The sequence below is a fragment of the Dendrobates tinctorius genome, unplaced genomic scaffold (assembly GCF_039654945.1).
Source record: "Dendrobates tinctorius isolate UK_male_01 unplaced genomic scaffold, ASM3965494v1 ptg000518l, whole genome shotgun sequence".
Classification (NCBI taxonomy): domain Eukaryota; kingdom Metazoa; phylum Chordata; class Amphibia; order Anura; family Dendrobatidae; genus Dendrobates; species Dendrobates tinctorius.
The window spans coordinates 258,028-277,680 of record NW_027362177.1 but is presented as its reverse complement, the minus strand read 5'-3'; the positions used below and the strand labels follow the sequence as shown (position 1 = coordinate 277,680).

The following is a 19,653-nucleotide window of genomic DNA, read 5'->3' as shown; positions in this document are numbered from 1 at the left end:
ATTTCTATTTACTATGGAAATCCTGAAAACATGACCCCTGGGGACCATGAGGACTGGAGTTTGGGAAACACTGATGTTGTATACTAACCACTTTGTCCTTTCTCGTTTCAGGGGACAGAATTGTGAAGCGGTGGAGGTCTGTGAGGGATCGTTTCAAGAAGGAGTTCAATAAAGAGATGCGGGCCCCGAGTGGATCTGGAGGACGCAGGAGCAAGTACAAGTACGCACGAGCCCTGTCGTTCCTCCGGGATACAATGGTCACCAGAAGGTAAATATTACACACCACATGTGAAAAAAAAATGTTTAGATGTAACAATTTTTTTTCAGCCAGGGCCATGCCATGTCACTATTTTAATTGTTTTTTTTTCTCTTTATTCCACAGCACGGTGAGCAGCACTCGGGAGCCTGCACGATTGGACCCTTCTGAGGCGATCCCTGAGGAGACCGGCACCGAGGGACACTTCGACCGCCCAGGTACATCTGCACCTTCCCAGCCTTCCCACACATTCGACCCATCTATCCCATCCACCAGCACAGGAGCATCGTGGCCGCCTACATTACATGAAGCTGCTGGTGAGGAGATCACTTTCCCTTTACCCCACCCTTCTGCCCCTGCCACCTCTAGTACACCTGCGGGTACTGGGCGGCAGAGGGGTCAGGAAAAGACTTATGCGCCAGAGTTCTTGCATCTGAATGCATCTTTCCAGAACTGTCTAAAAGTCTTGTCAGAGCAAATCTCCGCAGGCTTTCAGCAGATCAACTCCAGCATTCTGGAGGTGAAGACACTTCTGCAAACCATGCATTCAGAAGCAAGATCTTCGCCAAACCACACCTTTTTCAGGTCTGTTGTGGAGCGCATGGAAACGCTCTCTCCTACCCAGCAGATGCATGTAATGCATTCATGCCACGGTGCTCTCCAGCACGTTACCTCCCAACCTCCTCCTCCCACCCCAGTAGTTCCTCCACCTGCACCCCCTCCAGCCACTTTCCATCCTCCCCCTCCTATTACATACCAGCCACCTCCCCAGTACCAGCAACCTCCCCAGTACCAGCAACCTCCCCAGTACCAGCAACCTCCCCAGTACCAGACATCTCCCCACTTCCAGCAACCTGCCCCATACCAAACTCCTTCCCCGTACCAAACTCCTTCCCCATACAACTTTCCATCAACATCATCTGCTCCTGCAGTCCCTGCCCAACCCTCCACTCCACCGCCCACCACCTCTTCTGCCTCCCACATGTCCACCCATTCTGTAGCTTTTTCCACACCTTCACCTCTAACTGTTCCTTCCCCACCACGATCCCAGTCCTCTCTCCACACTCCCAGTGTCGAAGTGTCCCGCAGCCCCTCCAGCAGTATTTCCACCCCACACTACACAGATTTGTAATGTGTGTTTTTTAATAAAAATGCCCATTGGGTTTAAAACCTTTATTAAAAAAGTTTTTTGCACTTTAAAAACATTTTACAAAAAAAAAAATATTTTAAATAAAAGTTAAATTATCGTTTCACAATGGTTGTCTGTCATTTCTTTCTGCGGCTAAATATGTTTAAAAAAAAGGTTAAATACAGGTTATTTCAAAGGTAAAAAGGTATTCAAAACCAGGTATATAACTGTGGGTAAATTTTAGCTTTTTGCCACGTTTGTGTTCCTGGTTGTGTTTGAAGCAAAGTATTTCACCTAAAAAGTTGTGTTTATTGTTGGTGATTTCCTAACAATGTACACAACTTTTGTTAAAAGGTGAAATACTTTGCATAAAACACAACCAGATACACACCTGTGGCCTAAAGGTAAAAATAGTAAGACCATGACAAGATAGCCAACTTTGGTTGGCAAAGGTATATACTGTTGGTACAGAAGGTACACAAGTTTGGTTAGGGCACAAATCTTTCACACTCTGTCATCCTGCCAGTGTACTCTGCCTTGAGGTGACATAAAGTACAGTGCAAAATTGTCCCTCATTACTGAAGCCGTCACAGAACTTCTAGTGGTAATGTCATGGTAATCTTGCAAGGTGGTTTCTTCAGAGGTGTCCTCAATGGAAATGGGTTCCTTGCAGATAACAAAATTGTGGAGTACCACGCAAGCTTTGATCACCTCGTCCACAGTTTCTGTCTTGAGGTTGATCGCAGTCAATAAGACCCGCCATTTGGCTGTCAGAATACCAAAGGTACATTCAACCATTCTTCTTGCTCTTGTGAGGCGGTAATTAAAAATGCGTTTTGTTCTTGACAATCCTCTGCTACCATACGGTTTCAAAAGGTGTTCTGACAGCTGGAAGGCTTCATCCCCTACACAGACAAATGGCATAGGTGGACCAGATGTTTGCAGCAGCGGTCTAGGGGGTGGGAACTGGAAGGTGTTTCCATACAGTTTACGCCCCATGGCAGACAGTTTGAAAACTTGAGAGTCATTGGAGCGGCCATAGGCCCCAATATCAACAGCAATAAATTTGTATTCCGCGTCAGCGATGGCCATGAGGACAATTGAAAAATATTTCTTGTAATTGAAATATTCCGATCCCGATCCGGCTGGCTTTACAATGCGGATATGTTTCCCGTCCACAGCGCCCAAGCAGTTCGGAAACTGACATATCTGTTGAAACTTTTCTGAAATTTCAATCCACCTCTCTGTTGTGGGCTCTGGTAAAAACTCTTCAGCTAAGGAGTCCCACAGTGCACGGCATGTGTACTTCACTATTCCAGATATGGTGGAAATCCCGAGTCTGTACTGGAAATGCAGTGACGAAAGGGATTCTCCAGTTGCAAGAAATCTGTGGGGAATTAAAAAACAATCAATTAGTTTAAAATCACAGCATTACATACCAAAAGTCAGCTATAACACTTGGAGCTGCAAACTACCACCAACAAGATTGCAGTGAACGTGTGCTCTGATGCGAGCATATCCAATAAATGTGGCTTACCTTAAAGTCACCATCAGACGCTCTGCGGGTGAAACAGAGAAGAGGCAATAGGTGTCCGATTTTCTTATGAGGTGTGCAATGCGCTCCACCAAGTAATCAAAATTCTCCATTTTCATCCGAACATATCCAAAAAATGTATCCGGGTTTCGTCTAAGGTCCATGCAGATTGTAGTATAGACCCCACGCGTCATTCTCTTGGCTGTGATGTGGTGGATCCACAAACGTCGTCTACGATGCCTGATGCGCTGCTGCTGTCTCGCTCTCTCCTTCTCCAGAACAATCACCCTCAAACGATTCGCCTCCGCTGTAAAATCCGCCAAATTCTTCAAAATATTTCCAATCACAACATCCATCTTCACCAGTAACTTGCTCTTCTCTCCAACCTGCACTTTCTCCTTTACATCCTGTCAAAGAAGGGCTGTAGGAACACGCTATATAAGGTTTTTCAGTAGCCAATCCCAGTTGGAAGGCCACAAGGGGCGATTTTAAAAACCGGATCCGTCGTAATCCGTCGAAAAACGGATCGAAAACCGGATGAATCGGATCCGGTTTTGGCTGTCAAGCGCAAGACGGATCCGGCAGATAACCGGATCCGTCACATCCGGTTTTACTAAACATTTGCCGGATCCGGCGCTCCGGCACGACGCCGGAACGCGCCTGACGCCGAAAACCTGATGTGTGAAAGTAGCCTAAGCCTTCCATCTGTGACCAAACATAACAAAAGTGTTATCCAGATCAAGTCATAGATAACTCCAAATCTTGCTGTCCAGCTTTTTGGTTAGCGATTGGGAGGGTCTAGTTGGTTAAACAAACGGATGGGGTTCTCCATCGTTGGGTGCCAATCGGTTGTTATGTCAGCTGTGAACTTAACAAATTCGCCCTGATAGTACGAATGGTCGTAAGGATGCTAATGACATCAACTCAAGGGTTACTCTGACATGACAGCAAAGCCAGCACTCACATGGAACAGCTGAGAGCAGAGATCACTCAGATCATAACTGTTCAACCCTTTGAATGCCACAGTAAATAGTAATAGAAGGGTTTAGGTAGGTGGTTAGACAGGGTTGTCAAAGAAATTCCCCCAGATCTGTCGTGGCTTTATGCCTATTACTTTTTATTACTGACGGGCTGTAATTCTTTTGGAGTATTTATGTTTTTACTCTTTCTAGGGAAACTACCCCGCAGGGCTTCAAAGAACCAAGTAGGGGTTTCTTTAAAAAAATACCTTCAGCAAGTGGTGATGATTGGTCCGCAAGTAATGTTCCTAAAACAGATAATGCGTAAGTCTAATATGTCTATTGCCACAGATAGTTTCTCAACATCATATTGGAGGGATGATTGGTTTTCTTTCTATTTTATGTTTTATTATATTTATATTTTTACTCGTTTCAGAAAAACTTCCCAGAGGGGCTTCAAAGCAGCAAATAAGTTTTTAAGTAAAGTGATACGTTCAGCAAGTGGTGCTGCGGCTGCTCCTAAAAAAGATTGTGGGTAAGCTTGAAATGTCTATTGCTTTTGTTAGAATACATTTCCTTTTGTCAGATTTTGAAAGCAATACACCATTAAAACAGAATGTAAAAAAGTATAGCATACATATGGATAATGCTTTTTATATAATCAAGGTCAATGGTCATAGGAAAAAAGGATACAAAAACATGATGTGCAAATGAAAAGCAAAATGGTTTAAGAAAAAAATGTTTCTGGGAGAGATATACTGTATACTGTACATACGGTATTTCCCACTATACCAACATCTTCTTGCAAAGATATTACTAGCAGGCTACAACATTTTGGCATACACTATATACAAAAGCGTTAAATCAGCTGTCAGAGGATAACAATGTGGACATGGAAACTAAATACACCAGAGGCGGACACTGACAGCTTAGGGCTCTGTGCAAGAAATGTGTCTGGGCCCCCCCTTATTTTATGGTGACAAAGCTTTATATGTATATATATATTATATAAAGCTCAAAGTGTGTATGTATGTATGTGTGTGTGTGTATTTCCTGGATAGGCATCCGCACCATCGCAGCTACAGCCAGAAAATTTGGCACAGTCACACGTGTGGACCCCGAGAGCGTCCTAAGCTATGTTGTGAGGTGAAATTTTAACCCCGCGCGTTCCAATTCACCAAACAATTTTGCCCCTATCTGCATACTGGGGAAACAGTGTGTGTGTATCAAGCCCCGCCCCTCATTATGATGTCACAATGGTTGCCATGGCAACGCTGATGTCATCAAGCCCCGCCGCTCATTATGATGTCATAATGGTTGACTATGGGATGGAGGATGTGTGATGGGTACAGTGGGGCAAAAAAGTATTTAGTCAGTCAGCAATAGTGCAAGTTCCACCACTTAAAAAGATGAGAGGCGTCTGTAATTTACATCATAGGTAGACCTCAACTATGGGAGACAAACTGAGAAAAAAAAATCCAGAAAATCACATTGTCTGTTTTTTTTCATTTTATTTGCATATTATGGTGGAAAATAAGTATTTGGTCAGATACAAGCAAACAAGATTTCTGGCTCTCACAGACCTGTAACTTCTTCTTTAAGAGTCTCCTCTTTCCTCCACTCATTACCTGTAGTAATGGCACCTGTTTAAACTTGTTATCAGTATAAAAAGACACCTGTGCACACCCTCAAACAGTCTGACTCCAAACTCCACTATGGTGAAGACCAAAGAGCTGTCAAAGGACACCAGAAACAAAATTGTAGCCCTGCACCAGGCTGGGAAGACTGAATCTGCAATAGCCAACCAGCTTGGAGTGAAGAAATCAACTGTGGGAGCAATAATTAGAAAATGGAAGACATATAAGACCACTGATAATCTCCCTCGATCTGGTGCTCCACGCAAAATCCCACCCCGTGGGGTCAGAATGATCACAAGAACGGTGAGCAAAAATCCCAGAACCACGCGGGGGGACCTAGTGAATGAACTGCAGAGAGCTGGGACCAATGTAACAAGGCCTACCATAAGTAACACACTACGCCACCATGGACTCAGATCCTGCAGTGCCAGACGTGTCCCACTGCTTAAGCCTGTACATGTCCGGGCCCGTCTGAAGTTTGCTAGAGAGCATTTGGATGATCCAGAGGAGTTTTGGGAGAATGTCCTATGGTCTGATGAAACCAAACTGGAACTGTTTGGTAGAAACACAACTTGTCGTGTTTGGAGGAAAAAGAATACTGAGTTGCATCCATCAAACACCATACCTACTGTAAAGCATGGTGGTGGAAACATCATGCTTTGGGGCTGTTTCTCTGCAAAGGGGCCAGGACGACTGATCCGGGTACATGAAAGAATGAATGGGGCCATGTATCGTGAGATTTTGAGTGCAAAACTCCTTCCATCAGCAAGGGCATTGAAGATGAAACGTGGCTGGGTCTTTCAACATGACAATGATCCAAAGCACACCGCCAGGGCAACGAAGGAGTGGCTTCGTAAGAAGCATTTCAAGGTCCTGGAGTGGCCTAGCCAGTCTCCAGATCTCAACCCTATAGAAAACCTTTGGAGGGAGTTGAAAGTCCGTGTTGCCAAGCGAAAAGCCAAAAACATCACTGCTCTAGAGGAGATCTGCATGGAGGAATGGGCCAACATACCAACAACAGTGTGTGGCAACCTTGTGAAGACTTACAGAAAACGTTTGACCTCTGTCATTGCCAACAAAGGATATATCACAAAGTATTGAGATGAAATTTTGTTTCTGACCAAATACTTATTTTCCACCATAATATGCAAATAAAATGAAAAAAAAACCAGACAATGTGATTTTCTGGATTTTTTTTCTCAGTTTGTCTCCCATAGTTGAGGTCTACCTATGATGTAAATTACAGACGCCTCTCATCTTTTTAAGTGGTGGAACTTGCACTATTGCTGACTGACTAAATACTTTTTTGCCCCACTGTATATGGGCACTGGACTATGGGATGGAGGATATGTATGACGGGTATATGGGCACGGGACTATGGGATGGAGAATATGTATGACGGGTATATGGGCACGGGACTATGGGATGGAGGATGTGTGATGGGTATATGGGCACTGGACTATGGGATGGAGAATATGTATGATGGGTATATGGGCACTCGACTACGGGATGACAGATATGTATGATGGGTATAGGGGCACGGGACCATGGGATGGAGGATATGTATTATGGGTATATGGGCATGGGACTATGAGATGAAGGATGTGTGATGGGTATATGGGCACTCGACTATGGGATGGCGAATATGTATGATGGGTATATGGGCATGGGTCTATGGGATGGAGGATGTGTGATGGGTATATGGGCACTCGACTATGGGATGAAGGATATGTATGATGGGTTTATGGGCACGGGCCTATGGGATGGAGGATGTGTGATGGGTATATGGGCACGGGCCTATGGGATGGAGGATATGTATGATGGGTATATGGGCACGGGCCTATGGGATGGTGGATATGTATGATGGGTATATGGGCATGGGACTATGGGATGGAGGATAATTATAATTTGTTATAACTAACCACAGTTAGTTACTATGCCCGGGCAGCGCCGGGCTCTTCAGCTAGTATATATATATATATATATATCCACACATACATGTATATGTATTACAGTCTCCTGTATATAGCCATCCTTTATTACACAGTGCCCTCTCTTGTTATGTATAGCACCGTCCCTTACATATCCGATTATATAGAGCCCTGTCTTTATTACATACTGTCCTGTCTTGTTAACTGTATAATGCAATGACAGCTAATGGAGCATGAGAAAGCTTCATTTCTAATAGAGAAGCTGATGGACTGGTCGTCTGGTCATCAGATCCTCCATCAGCAGTCATTTTATATCTAACAAGAGGGGGACTATGTATTAAAAGAGGGCACTGTGAATAACAAAAATAACAAGAATAAGCTACGTGAGAAACAGCACTGTACATAACAGCAGAGGAAGCTATATAATAAGGGATGGCATTATATGGCTAGAATTGATGTTACCTAATAAGGGATGGTGTTATACATAATAAAAGAGGAAACTATGTAACTAAGGACTGTGCTTTACATAAGTGAGTACGCTATATACTAAAGGACTGACCTATACATAATAAGTGAGTACACTACATACTAAAGGGACTGTGCGACACATAGTAAGTGAGTGCACTATGTACTAAGGGACTGTGTTATACCTAATAAGTGAGTACACTATATACTAAAGGACTGTGCTATACATAATTAGTGAGTGCACTATATACTAAGGGACTGTGTTAGACATAATAAGACTACATCCCTGTATCTGTGTCAAGCAAATGTCCTGAATATTTTTTTCACCACCTCAATAATGATTATGAAAATCCCATATCCACCACCAATAAATGGCAGAAAGAGAGGCCTCTCTTTCTGCCATTTATTGGTGGAGGATATGGGATTTTCATATCCCTGTATCTGTGTGCAGTGTCAGTGTGCTACCAAATTTCCTCAAAATTGGATCAGAACATTCTCTGACCCTCACGGATCTCATTCTCCCATCCCAATCCCCCACATCTCTCATTGTCCTCCTTCGCCCACATTCCATCATTGTCCTCTCCCCCATTCCCATCATTGCCCTCTTCTCCACCTCAATCATTACCCTCTCCACCACCCTAATGATTGCCCTCCCCATCACCGCCCTTTCCATCACCTCCACCATTGTTCTCCCCCTCTACCCCATCCATCATTGCCTTCTCCCCCACCACCCTCATCATTGTCCTTTCCACCAGCTCTATCATTGCTTTCTTCCCCTCTTCCCCACCACCCGCATCATTGTCATTCCTCCACCTCAATCATTGCTTCCTCCACCACCCCCACCATTGCCCTTTCCACTACCACCATCATTGTCGTTTGCACTACCACCATCATTGCCTTCTCCCCCACCACCCCATCATTGCCCTTTCCACCATGTCCATCATTGCCTTCTCCCCCACCAACCCCATCATTGCCCTTTCCACTACCTCCATCATTGCCTTCTCCCCCCCACCCCCATCTTTGCCCTTTCCACCACATTAATCATTGCCTTCTCACCATCACCCCCATCATTGCCCTTTCCACCACCCAAAAAGCTAAATCCATAACCAAATTTTACTTTACAGTTTTTTGTGTCTTTTCATATCCAAACTAAACATGATTTATTGTCATGCATTGTTTTTCCTCATTGTTAAAGGGGTTATCCAAGACTTTGTTGTGGGCTAAGATGCCCAACGCCGAACTCTGCCGGCTCAGAGCAGTCACAGACCGCTCCTTCTGGCAATTCTACTGTTTCATTTGACCACACGTCAAAAAAAGCAGCCCTTCCTCTTCCACTTTGCTCTGTCGACGGGTCGTCACTGCCGATGTCATGCTGATTGACAGCCGGCAACTGCTGGATTTTTTATATCACAGAGGTCAGAGGCAAGCAATACAGTTCATTTAAATAAAAATAGCAAAGAAAAAAACAACTAAACAGAAAGTTTTCAGAACAGGTATACTATACTGTATATAAAACTCTACTTGCAAAGATATTGTTGGCAAGCTTAAATGTTACAGTATATTATTTAAATAATCAGAAGATAGCATCATGGATATTGAAAATAAATACACTTTGCAAAGTTTATTAAAAAAAAGAAATTTTGCATAAAAAGTTTTGTTTTTTTTATTGCAAAACTGTAAAAAAAAGTATGAATGACAAAAAACAATGGCAGAGCCGTTTGTCATAAACAAGCCCACATACATTCCGGAAAATAAGTATTTGATACAATGCCAATTTGGCAAGTTTTCCCACCTACCAAGAATGGAGAGGTCTGCAATTTTTATTATAGGTACACTTCAACTGTGAGAGACAGAATCTTAAAAATAAAATCCAGAAAATCACATTGTATGATTATTACATAAGATCAGACATTTCCTGTAGTTCTTAACCAAGTTTGCACACACTGCAGCAGGGATTTTGACCCATTTCTCCATGCAGCTCTTCTCTAGATCTTTCAGGCTTGTGGGCTGTCGCTCGGCAACACTGAGTTTCAGAGTTGCAGCTCCATCCAAAGATTTTCTATTCGGTTCAGGTCTGAGAATGTCTAATGTTTCTGGTCATTGTCATGCTGGAAGACCCAGCCACGACCCATCATCAAGTCTTACTGAGGGAAGGGGGTTGTTGGCCAAAATCTCGTGATACATGACCCATCCATCTTCCCTTCAATATAGTGCACTTATTTTGACTCATTTGCAGAATAGCACCCTCAAAGTATGATGCTTCCCTCCCCCAACATGCTTCACGGTTGGAACAGTGCTCTTGTGGTTGTGTCTAGATCTTTCAGGTTTGGGTGCTGTCGGTAGGCAACATAGAGTTTGAGCTCCCTCCAAAGATTTTCTATTGGATTCAGGTGTGGAGACAGGCTAGGCCACTCCAGGACCTTGAAATGCTTCTTACAGAGCCACTCCTTAGTAGCCGTGGCTGCTTGTTTCGGGTCATTGTCATGCTGGAAGACCCAGCCATGATCCATCTTCAATGCTCTTACTGAGGAAAGAAGACTGCTGGCCAAAATCTCACGATGCATGACGGCAGCGACGGCTAGATGAGTTTGGAGGAGCGCAGTTCGTCGCGTCACTGCCAGTCGCCCTGAAATGACATCGGCGGTCTCGCAATGGTTTCCAGGACTCGCGAGAAGGCTGGCTTCCGGGTCGCTATGGCGTTCGGGCTAGATGGTGGAGGTGGTGAGTATGGGTCCCGGCTTTTCCTTTTCTTCCGCAGGATCCTTGGAGAGTCAGCTTCAGCTGGCGCAGAGAGGACCTGTCCACTTTCTTCATAACACCAGTGATCTTCATCCTCTTTCTCCGCAGATGTACCTAAGGCTAGGCACTTCTTCAGCCATTCAGCGCCTCCTTCCTCTTCAGCTCTCCTGGCAGTCTCCTGTAGCAGCTTCTCCATGCTTCACTCTTTTGCACATGTAAGGGGGTGAAGCACAAGAGGACTCAGAGGGGGGTCACCTTCTCCTCTCCTGATCTGGAGCCACTTGGCCAGACAGCAGGCTTGCTAGGGGGAAGACTTTCCACCCTGGACGTGCTGGGTCATGTGACTGCTGGGAGGAGAGAGGAACAGGAAGGAGGGCAGCCTGAGAGCACGCGAAGCTCAGAGCAGCATGTGGAGGGGACAGGGCAGGTTGCAGCTGCATGCAGGGGAAAATAGAGAACTCCCATTCAGAGGACAAATCCAGGGGGACTGTGCAGAGAGACTGCATCTTGAGTACGTGAAACCAGAGCCTGCAGTGACTGGAGAGGTGAGCTCTGACCCCCATGCAGAGACAGTGACCCCCCCGTGCGTAGCCCTGATACCTGTGGTGTTGGTGCAGAGCCCCTGACTCCTGTTGAGAGACTTATAGAGACACAGAGCACCGTACCTGCAGAGAGACTGCTAGTTTTGAAGCATAGAGTCATAGCAGCGGGACCCGGAATGCCTTGTGTTCCCCCTGCCTCTCTTCATTAACCCCTGAGACCCCTGTTGTGGGTCCTTAGAGACTGCAGAGCCTACAGCGACTAGAGAGACGACAAGTGCCGCTGCTGACAGCGCCGACGTAGGAGGAGACTGCCCTACAAGCAAGTACTCAGCAGACTGATAAGTTCCAAGAACACCCGTTTCTAACTGCTATTCTTTTTGACTGTTTGATATACTGCTTTAAAACCAGTTTAACCCCTACTGCTTTCTCCCTGCGAGGAGTATCATATCCCTGTAAATAAAACCCTTTAAATTTTGATCTGTCTCGGTTCCGTGGTGACCTACCCAGCACCTGCACGTTTATTACATTTGGCATAGTCGGCAGGATGTCACACGGTAGCGCGGACAGGGCAGATCAAGCAGTTGGGGGAGGCCCCATGTCTAGCATTTCCCTTGGAGCCATGTTGAATAATCTGCCAAAGTTTACTGGGAGTAATGTGATGTTGTGGAGTTGGACAGAGCGTATCCGGGGACTGATGAAGATGCATCCTATGACACCGGCCCTGGAGATTGCATTAATGGCCCTGGAGGGGGAGACACAGGATTCTGTTATGCTTATGTCCCCCCCAGGTAAGAGATACCCTGGACAAAGTGCTGCGCATACTTGAGGAGACGCATGAGGATCACACTGATGTAGGAGAACTGCGCATGCGACTGTTTCACCGGGTGCAAAGAGAGGGGGAGACTGTGACACAATTTATGAATGCAGGCAAGAGCTCCATATTGCCATCAAATGGAAGGACGGCGTATGTGTAGGGTCAGTTGATGTTATGCTCCGGGACCAGCTGGTGATGGGTTTGCGCGAGAGGGCATGCGGGTAAAGCCAGAAATAACTTTCTCTGAAATTGGCAGTGAGGCACGTGCATGAGAGCAAGAGCAGGGAGTGTCAGGGCCAGTGGGGAATGTGCGGAGCGGGGAGGTAACCACCCCCATGGACACTATCCCTCAATGGGTGGAAGACCTCAAGATGGAGTTTAGATAGGTCCGTGAAGAAATGGCGGCCTCATGAAGAACTTGCGCCATAATATGCTCACATTTTCATTACTATGTGTGGGGCACTTATTTCATACAAAAAAGTACTGTGGCTATTCTACATAGAGGCATCGACGATTTTCCATTCTCCTCCCATGCTATCAGTGCGCAGGTGCGCGTTCCCTTGCACACAGCAACGAAAGTTGCTGTTTCAGACCAGTCAGATACTCTGCGCATGCGCGCCTGTATCACCCAAGCGCGATTCTCGTGGTATTACATGTCAGCTTGATTCTCGCCATAGCGCTGCAGGACGGCCAGTGCTCAGGGATAGGACGGGTCCATGCACACAAGGTTGCTATGCACACACCGGTGCTTGTTTAAGGTACTAATTGGACTATATTTAACATGCTAATGTTGAGGATTTGAACACACTTCCCCTGATGAAGCTGCTATAAGCAAATAATACGCGTGGGGTTTCCTCCCACACCCCTGCTCCATGTCCTCCTTGCCTTTTCAGCCTATTCTGGCTCTCTACATGCACTCCGTTTAACGGTCTTTGATATCCTCAACAGGAACATGGTCGATGGCTGGCTCTTTTCCACCTTTGTGGGCAATGCGGGCATCCAGGACATATTCTATTATTCTGGATGTGTAGTGAGTATGGATTATTAACCATCATATCTCACTGGCGCTCTGGTGTTCATGTTTTCCTGCTTCTCGTTATATATACACGTATAATTTTTTCTGTGTGTCCTGTCAGTGGATATGTTTTGGTCCACCTGTGGGTTTTCTACTTTGGATTATCTACTCATTTTCCCACAGTACATCTTGACAGGCTTCAATTGTTGCAGTGGCTTTGGTATTTGCAGAGGGGGGCCATTATACCATTTATGGTTGTATGCTACATCTGGGCTTAGGGGTGTGATATTGTGACATTCGTGGGGGTTTTTTAACTGTTTTTAAAATCGCGTATCCTGTTTTTCTCAATAAAAGCATTATTTATATATTGACTTCTCACTCATGTATTGATTCGGTGTGCATACCAGTGTTTTGCATGGGCTGTGTACTATCCATCAGCTAGTGCAGAATCGGCTGCAGGAGTTAGAACATTCTCAAGTCACTCCTCAAAGGGGGACAGCTCTGCGGCCTGGAGATCGAGTCCTGGTGAGGGAAAAGCGCCCACACAACAAATTAGAGTGCCGTTGGGAGAAAAGACTGTACAGGGTGAGGCGGCGACTTGGCAGAAAGGGTCCCGTCTACGAGGTCCGGCCGGAAACAGACGAAGGGGCCGCCACTTGCACGCTGCATCGGAATATGCTGCGTCCTTGTTTCTCTCGAGATCCTGAACCAGTTCCATTGGCCCCAGTGCCTCCACCAGCCGTACCAGTGGTTAATGTTGATGTTAAAGACGAGGAAGATATCCAATTTCCCCCAGGGTACTCAGAAACAGGGCTGGTGCCTGAAACTACCAATGTGCCGGGAGTGGCCCAGACTCCCGTTCCTCCCACAGCAGCTGACACCACGGCCCCTGCTGAATTGAGACGCTCTGAACGTTCAACCGCTGGTGTACCCCCCCGCTCGATACAATCAGGATGAGTTCACCTGGCACCAGATTGGAAGATTGTCAAAAGGAACTTCAGAAATTCTCGCCCGTGGAATGGCAAGCGAAAAGAGAGGAGGAATGTAAGGGGGTGAAGCACAAGAGGACTCAGAGGGGGGTTACCTTCTCCGCTCCTGATCTGGAACCACTTGGCCAGCTCAGAGCAGCATGCGGAGGGGACAGGGCAGGTTGCAGCTGCTCCCAAGGGAGAAGAGAGAACTCCCGTTCAGAGGACAAATCCAGGGAGACTGTGCAGAGAGACTGCATCTTGTGAGTACGTGAGACCAGAGCCTGCAGAGACTGGAGAGGTGCGCTCTGACCCCCGTGCAGAGACAGTGACCCCCGTGTGTAGCCCCACTACCTGTGGTGTTGGTGCAGAGCCCCTGACTCCTGTTGAGAGACTTATAGAGACACAGAGCACCGTACCTGCAGAGAGACTGCTAGTTTTGAAGCATAGACTCATAGCAGCGGGACCCGGAATGTCTTCTGTTCCCCCTGCCTTTCTTCATTAACCCCCGACGTGCCAGCGCGGGAGAAGATGACCCTACAAGCAAGTACTGACAAGTTCCAAGAACACCTGTTTCTAACTGTTATTCTTTTTGACTGTTTGATATACTGCTTTAAAGCCAGTTTAACCCCCACTGCTTTCTCCCTGTGAGGAGCATCATATCCCTGTAATTAAAACCCTTTAACTTTTGATCTGTCTCGATTCCGTGGTGACATACCCTGCACCTGCACGTTTATTACACACATACAGAAAACTGAGATACTTATAGACCAAAATCATCCCACACTTTTTCAAGTTAACCAATCAGATTTAAACAAAAAGACCACCAAAAAACTGGTTTTAAATGGAATAATAACCTGCTTGTGAATTCACAGCTGACTGAGATTTGAACTTTTGACCTCAAAGAAAAACCATACCATACACAATAATGTAAAAGACCAAAAGGGAAGGGGGTGAGGGTTTGTATTATCATGAGACCCCCATTATATTTGTTATGGGGGGCTTCCAATAAATTTCTATTACAAAGCGAGGCATAGGATAGATCCGTCATTGGTCGTTAAGGGGTTAACACCAGATACATCTTAGTCCAGTTATAGTTTTTATCCTGATGAGCAGTCTTACTTGTCTCTTCCTGTATGCTGTAATAGAGCAATGAGTGTAGGTAAAATCCTCTCCATTCTTTGTAGGTGGGAAAACTTGAAAAATTGTCAGTGTATCAAATACTTATTTTCCCCTCTGTATACAGTTAGGTCCATATATATTTGGACAGAGGCAACATTTTTCTAATTTTTGATCCAGACATTAACACAATGAATTTTAAACAAAACAATTCAGATGCAGTTGAAGGTCAGACTTTCAGCCTTCATTTGACGGTATCCACATTAAAATTGGATGAAGGGTTTAAGAGTTTCAGCTCCCTAACATGTGCCACCCTGATTTTAAAGGGATCAAAAGTAACTGGACATATTAAATAATTGTAAATAAAATGTTCATTCCTAGTACTTGATTGAAAACCCTTTGTTGGCAATGACTGCCTGAAGTCTTGATCTCATGGACATCACCAGACGCTGTGTTTACTCCTTTTTGATGCTCTGCCAGGCCTTCACTGCGGTGGTTTTCAGTTGCTGTTTGTTTGTGGGCCTTTCTGTCTGAAGTTTAGTCTTTAGCAAATTAAATGCATGCTCAGTTGGGTTGAGATCAGGTGACTGACTTGGCCATTCAAGAATATTCCACTTCTTTGCTTTAATAAACTCCTGGGTTGCTTTGGCTTTATGTTTTTGGTCATTGTCCATCTGTAGCATGACACGACGACCAATCAGTTTGGCTGCATTTGGCTGGATCTGAGCACACAGTATGGCTCTGAATACCTCAGAATTCATTCGGCTGCTTCTGTCCTGTGTCACATCATCAAGTATCAAAAAGCGCTCGCCGCTCAGTAAATGTAAAAAAGAATGATCATATGCACTGCGCCAATGTAGACGCTTCCAGAAAATACACCGGTGTTCTCTTGAAGTTTGTTCCTGTAGCAAAATTTGGTGGGTACGCCTGTGTCTAAAAGACGCCGTGTGCACATACTCTTATAGGTTATTACTGACAGACCATGTGCATACGTTCAGCATTTGGTCAGTTTTTTACCTCAGTATCTGTAAGCCAAAACCAGGAGTGGGTGAGAAATCCAGAAGTGGTGACGCGTTTCTATTATACTTTTTCTCTGATTGTTCCACTCCAGGTTTTGGCAAATACTGAGTTAAAAAACTCACGTGGCCTAATGCTTTGTTACTGTATACTTATCATACCAAAACATTATTCAACCAATCAGTTGATTGCATTGTGGAAATGAAAGTGAAAAATAAATACACTTTATAAAGGTTAAAAAAAAAAATTAAGTTTTTAATTCATCGGAAAAGCAAACCCGCCTAAACCTACATCAAATGAGATATACAAAATCAAAAGTTATGGGTTTTGGAATGTGACAATATGTTTTTTTTCCCATGCAATGTGCGGTTATTGTGCAAACCTACAAAAGAAAAAATCATTTTAAAAAACAATATACATTTTTGGTGTTGATGTAATTTCAGCCACCCATTCATGTGAACGAATCCCAGAACCTATTGTCAGTCTTCTCAGAAATGTCTGCAGCAAAATCTGCAGTGTGTGAATTCAGCCTAAGGCCGGAGTCACACTGGCGAGGAATACGGGAGAGTGAGAGGCGCTAAAAGCACGCATTAGACACGGACAAATGATTCTCTATGGGGTCACTCGCACCAGGCGTATATTTCTCATCCGTATCCTACGCTCCGTGCCAATCGCAGCATGCTGCGATTGTCAGCGTACTACGCCCGTAGCACGCCAATGCAAGTCTATGGGTGCGCAAAAAATACGGATTACACACGGAACACACGTGTGACCTGCGAGCAATACGCAGGTCTTTTGGCTGGTGACAGGAAATGGGCCAATCCATCATCAGGAAGCCTAGACATGCAAATGAGCTCAAAAAGCGCTCCAGACATCCAGGAAGCACGCCTCCACGGAGTACAGCAGCGTCATGGCGTCCACATATATTAATGTTGAGATGCTCATTGTGCTGGTGCAGGAGCGTCCTGAAATATGGGACCCACGCGATGCTAATTATGCTAACCGGACAAGAAAGGAGGCGACATGGAGGCGCATCTGTCGCCAGATGTACCATGACTTTGGTGACCGACCACGTGATGAGCAGCATAAAATTCGTAAGTGCAACGCTAAACATCATTAACCTTAGCACGCAAAAAAAAAGGAATCTAGAATCAGCACCCCCCTTCCTGTGCATGTACTTTTAGCCTCATGAGGCCGTTACATTAGGATGTGACACGTGGCTTCACACAGCCATAATTTGGGGTTAGGCCACAAGCTCCTCATCCTCCTAGACAAACAAATTATTTTAAGTGTAGCTAATGAGACCCTGTGTATCTGCCCAATTACATATGCCACCATGGGTAGAACGCACACCCCAGAAGGCCCCATGCCTAGACTACTGTTTTAGAAAATGTGACCTCTCAAATATGTGAATTTGACTATTTTTCCTGTCACATTGCAGTGGAAGATGTGATGAAACGCTGGCGAAGCAACCGGGACCAGTTCCGCCGGGGACACCAGCAGCGGTCCAGGAGTGGGGATGCTGGATATGTAAAAAGGAAGTACATATACTATGACCGGCTGTCCTTCCTCGCCCCAATTCTGGATCTGAGACTGTAAGTACATACCTCACACCATATTACACAAATACATTCCACAAATACTTTACAGGAACAAAAATATTGATGTATTTTTGCCTCTGTTCTATTTCATAACAGAACTCAATCCAACCTTACGGATCGAGGAACAGCCTCAGAGGCAGAGCCCATTATAGATCCTGTAGGGGATGAGGTGGCTGGCCCATCTTCTCCCCCTACAAGAAGGATGGCTGAAGATGAGGCATCACAGGACAACACAATGGCTGGCCTACACACAACACCACCAGGACGGTCTGCTGCTGCCACATCACCCATCCTGGAAGAGCCGGGCAACATGAGCAGCAGCCCAACTGCCCAGATCAGGTCCTCCCCACAGGCTGCTCTTACATCATGGCGAACAAGAAGAAGGCGCCAGGTCACTATTCAAGAGAGCAGGACCAATGTGGACACAGGGGTGCTCAATTATTTGTCTAGAGTAACTACAGATGATGGGGAGGAGGCCTATGCACGTAGCCTCACCCTTTATCTCCGTGCCCTTACCCGTGAGGTCCGGCTCCGTATTAGGGGATGTATTCAGATCCTGCTTGATGCAAGCACCCCCCCAATACCCTATATGAGGTTTTTGAATTTCTGGAGAGGTGGCAGCTCTCACCACGAAATCTAATGCGTATGAGACCATCCACACAGATGCTTGCTCAAGCAGGGTCCGAACAGCCCCTAATACATGGGCCAACACCTCAACCCCTTCCTCCCCCTACCCAACCTTCTATTCCGCAGCCCCAAATGTCATCCTCAAGCCAACCCCACCAATATGGCCACTTGTACCCACCCAGTGTTGGAGGCTGGTCCCAACCTGGTTGGGGACAATCTGGCTATCTTGGTGGGTATGAGCCACGTGCCTACCACAGCCAACAAGAAGCCCCTCACCATCATCATTACTCTGGCCAGTATCCCCAACAGTCCCAAGAGGCAGGACAATTCCAGCATCATGGGCAACAGTATGGCCCCACACAGGGCGATGTTGGCCACCAGTGTCCAGCAGCACCCACAGGCTGTTCTTCCACGTTCCCCTTCCCCAACCTATGAGGATTTATGATTCTGATGGGGGGAGATGTCCAGTGCGTTTTAACTGGTGCTCCAAATAGAAAGGAAAAAACAGGTGTTCTCCATCACCAACATTTAGAACATAATTTAACATTCACATTTTTAAACAATGTTTTCCAAACATATGAAACAATCCATCATGACAGGCAACGCTACCTCACGCTTTTCAGACAGATATTACATGTGTGTACAAAAGAGAATATTTAAACGCGCTATACTGTAAAACGAAAGGATGAAAATACACTACTCACTTGCTAATGCCTAGGAAAGGCGTGCTGGCCTTAGTGAAGTAGTCACCTTTTTTGCTAGCAATCTCTAGAAAAAAAATTCAAGGCGACCAGCATTCAGAATATCACGCTCTCTCTATGTCTTAACAAGTGACTTTTGTATTTTCATCCTTTCCAGTATAGCATGGTTAAATATTCTCTGTTCTACAGACAGGTAATATCTGTCTGAAAGCTGTGAGGTAGCCTTGCCTGTCATGGTGGAATCTTTCTATGATTGGAAAACATTATGAGGAAATGTGAGTGTTATCTTGTAGCCTTTATTTTGGTGATGGAGCTCACCTTTTGTTGGCAAAGCTAGTTTAATCTTGTCATGCAGCAATGTTGTTATTGCCTAATCTTTTTTTGTGTTTTGTTAAGTAATGTTAATTGAAAAAAAAAGTTAAAGAAGGCACAAAGGGTCATTTGCCCATTGCCAAAATGTTCTTATGGCAATATTATGTTTGCCTTTAAGCAAACCAAAAAAAAAAGGCAAAACTAAAAATTTGTCTACTCTAGTGAACGTCTGTGTGATTTTTCACAATCCCTCACAACATACTAACAGACACAAACCAATGCAATGA

General features: G+C 45.3%; 1 protein-coding gene across 20 annotated transcripts in view; it reads left to right on the top strand.

The window, feature by feature from the left end:
- Positions 1–19,653, top strand: part of LOC141078221 (protocadherin Fat 4-like) — a 294,498-nt gene that overhangs the window by 157,469 nt on the left and 117,376 nt on the right. For 19 of the 20 annotated variants that reach the window (XM_073565038.1, XM_073565030.1, XM_073565031.1 and 16 more), the window contains 2 exons: positions 4,092–4,202; positions 4,315–4,413. In XM_073565038.1, coding sequence (XP_073421139.1) covers positions 4,092–4,202; positions 4,315–4,413 — 210 coding nt within the window. The remainder of the gene's footprint in view (positions 1–4,091; positions 4,203–4,314; positions 4,414–19,653) is intronic. The other variant, XM_073565026.1, reaches the window with a different exon arrangement.